General features: G+C 56.8%; 2 protein-coding genes across 2 annotated transcripts in view; one reads left to right on the top strand and one right to left on the bottom strand.

Moving 5' to 3' along the window:
• The window catches only part of EMH_0030690 (uncharacterized protein), a gene marked incomplete at both ends in the record, with an annotated part of 2,417 nt that extends 1,378 nt beyond the window's left edge, over positions 1-1,039 (top strand). The window contains one exon of the mRNA XM_013494439.1: positions 105-1,039. Coding sequence (XP_013349893.1) covers positions 105-1,039 — 935 coding nt within the window. The remainder of the gene's footprint in view (positions 1-104) is intronic.
• Positions 1,040-1,066: 27 nt separating this feature from the next.
• On the bottom strand, positions 1,067-1,624 carry EMH_0030670 (uncharacterized protein; the record flags this gene model as incomplete). The annotated part of the gene is made up of 2 exons (XM_013494438.1): positions 1,067-1,146; positions 1,399-1,624. The coding sequence occupies 2 exons, from the start codon at positions 1,622-1,624 to the stop codon at positions 1,067-1,069; spliced, it is 306 nt and encodes a 101-aa protein (XP_013349892.1).
• Positions 1,625-1,804: the final 180 nt, after the last annotated feature.

Raw genomic sequence — 1,804 nt, 5'->3', positions numbered from 1 at the left:
AGCGGATGCGCGAGAGAAATGGAAAGGATAGGAAGAAAGAGCAGCAGACGCAGCAGCAACAGCAGCAGCAAACTCTCTAGAGGATTCGCTGCTGCTGCTAGCAGATGCAGCTGCAGCAGCACTGCGGTTCGTCGTGTGGCTGCTTGGCGGTGATGCTAGCAGCAGCAGCAGCAGCAGCAGCAGCAACAGCAACAGCAGCAGCACCAGCAACTGGGGTGCTGGAGGCTGCTTCGGTTTGCTGCTCGACCCCGCCTGCTCAGAGATAACAGCAGCTTCCTACTCGCAGCAGCTGCTGCAGCAGGAGCAGCAGCAACTACCGCTGCAGCAGCAGCAACTGCTGCAGCAACAGCAGCAGCAACTACTGCAGCAACAGCAGCAGCAGCGGCTGCAGCAAGAGCAGCAGCAATTGCTGACACAACAGCAGAAGCAATCGGTGCAAGAACAGCCGCAGCAACTGCTGCAGCAGGATTCATCTGCACGCGATACACAGCAGCAGCAGAGACAGCAGCAGCAACAGCAGCAGCAGCAGCAGCAACAGCAGCAGCAGCAACTGTCGCTGCAGACGCAGCAGTCTTACACTTCTTCCCCCCCCGAACCAGAGCCAACAAAGTTGCTGCAAGATTCTGCTGCTGCTGCTGCTGCTGCTGCAGCTGCTGCTGCACCAGCAGCAGCAGCAGCAGAAGCAGCAGCGGCACCCGCGGCAGCAGCTCTCCCACTCACAGAGTCAGGATCAGTAGGAACAGTAGCAACAGCAGCAGCAGCAGCAACAGCAGCAGCAGCAGCAGCAGCAGCAGATATAGACTGGGAGCAGCTGCTGCTGCGAGCCGCCTCTCGACTTGAAAAAAAAGGCGAAGACAGCAACGACGTAAAACCTGCTGCTGCTGCTGCTGCTGCTGCTGCTGCTGCTGCTGCTGCTGTTACTGTTGTCGTTGCTGCTGCTGCTGCTATCGTTGTTAGTGCTGCTGCCGTTGCTGCTGCTGCTGCTGCTGTTACTGCTAACTGTCCTGATGCCCTTTACCTGCTGCTCTTGCTGCTGTGATGGATGCTGCTGCAACTGCTGCTGCGGCTATTGCTGCTGCTGTTCCTGCTGCTGCTGCTGCTGTTTCTGCTGCTGCTGCTGCTGCTGTTGCTGCTGCTTTTTCTGCCCTGGACGCTGCAACAGCAGCAGCAGCAGCAGCAGTCCTTCGGCTTGCATATATTTATTTTGTTATCTTCTCTGAGCACCAGCAGCAGCAGCAGTAGCTGCACCATTGCTGCAGCACCTGGTTGCTGCTCTGCTGCTGCTGCTATTGTCACGGTTGCTGCTTCCCTACTGCTGCTGCTGCTGTTGCTGCTGCTGCTGCTGCTGTTGCTGCTGCTGCTGCTGCTGCTTATATGAAGCTCAGGAGGAGCAGCAACTGCTGGTGAAGGCCGTCGATGAATTCACAAAGAGAACGAAAGTCACACCAAATGTCAGACGCCCTGCTGCTGCTGCTGCTGCTGCTGCTGCTGTTGCTGCTGCTGCTGCTGCTGCTGCTGCTTGTTTTGTTGCCTTCTGCTGCTGCTGCTGCTGGTGTTGTTGCCTTCTGCTGCTGCTATCCCCTACTAACTCGCTGCTGCTTTTGCTGAAGTTCTTTTGCAGCATTCCTTGGCCAGCAGGCCGATACACAGCAGCAGCAGCAGCAGCTGCTGCTGCTGCTGTTGCTGCTGTTGCTGCTGCTGCTGCAGTTGATGCGTGTGTATATGTGTGTATTTGGGGTGTATGCACAGCGGAGAGAGAGCGGGGTGTCTGCGTTTGTGCTGGACCTTAAAGAAAATATTTTGC

This window comes from Eimeria mitis, genomic scaffold (genome assembly GCF_000499745.2).
Source record: "Eimeria mitis Houghton genomic scaffold, Emh_scaff1159, whole genome shotgun sequence".
Lineage (NCBI taxonomy): Eukaryota > Apicomplexa > Conoidasida > Eucoccidiorida > Eimeriidae > Eimeria > Eimeria mitis.
This window is presented reverse-complemented; position numbering and strand designations above follow the sequence as displayed.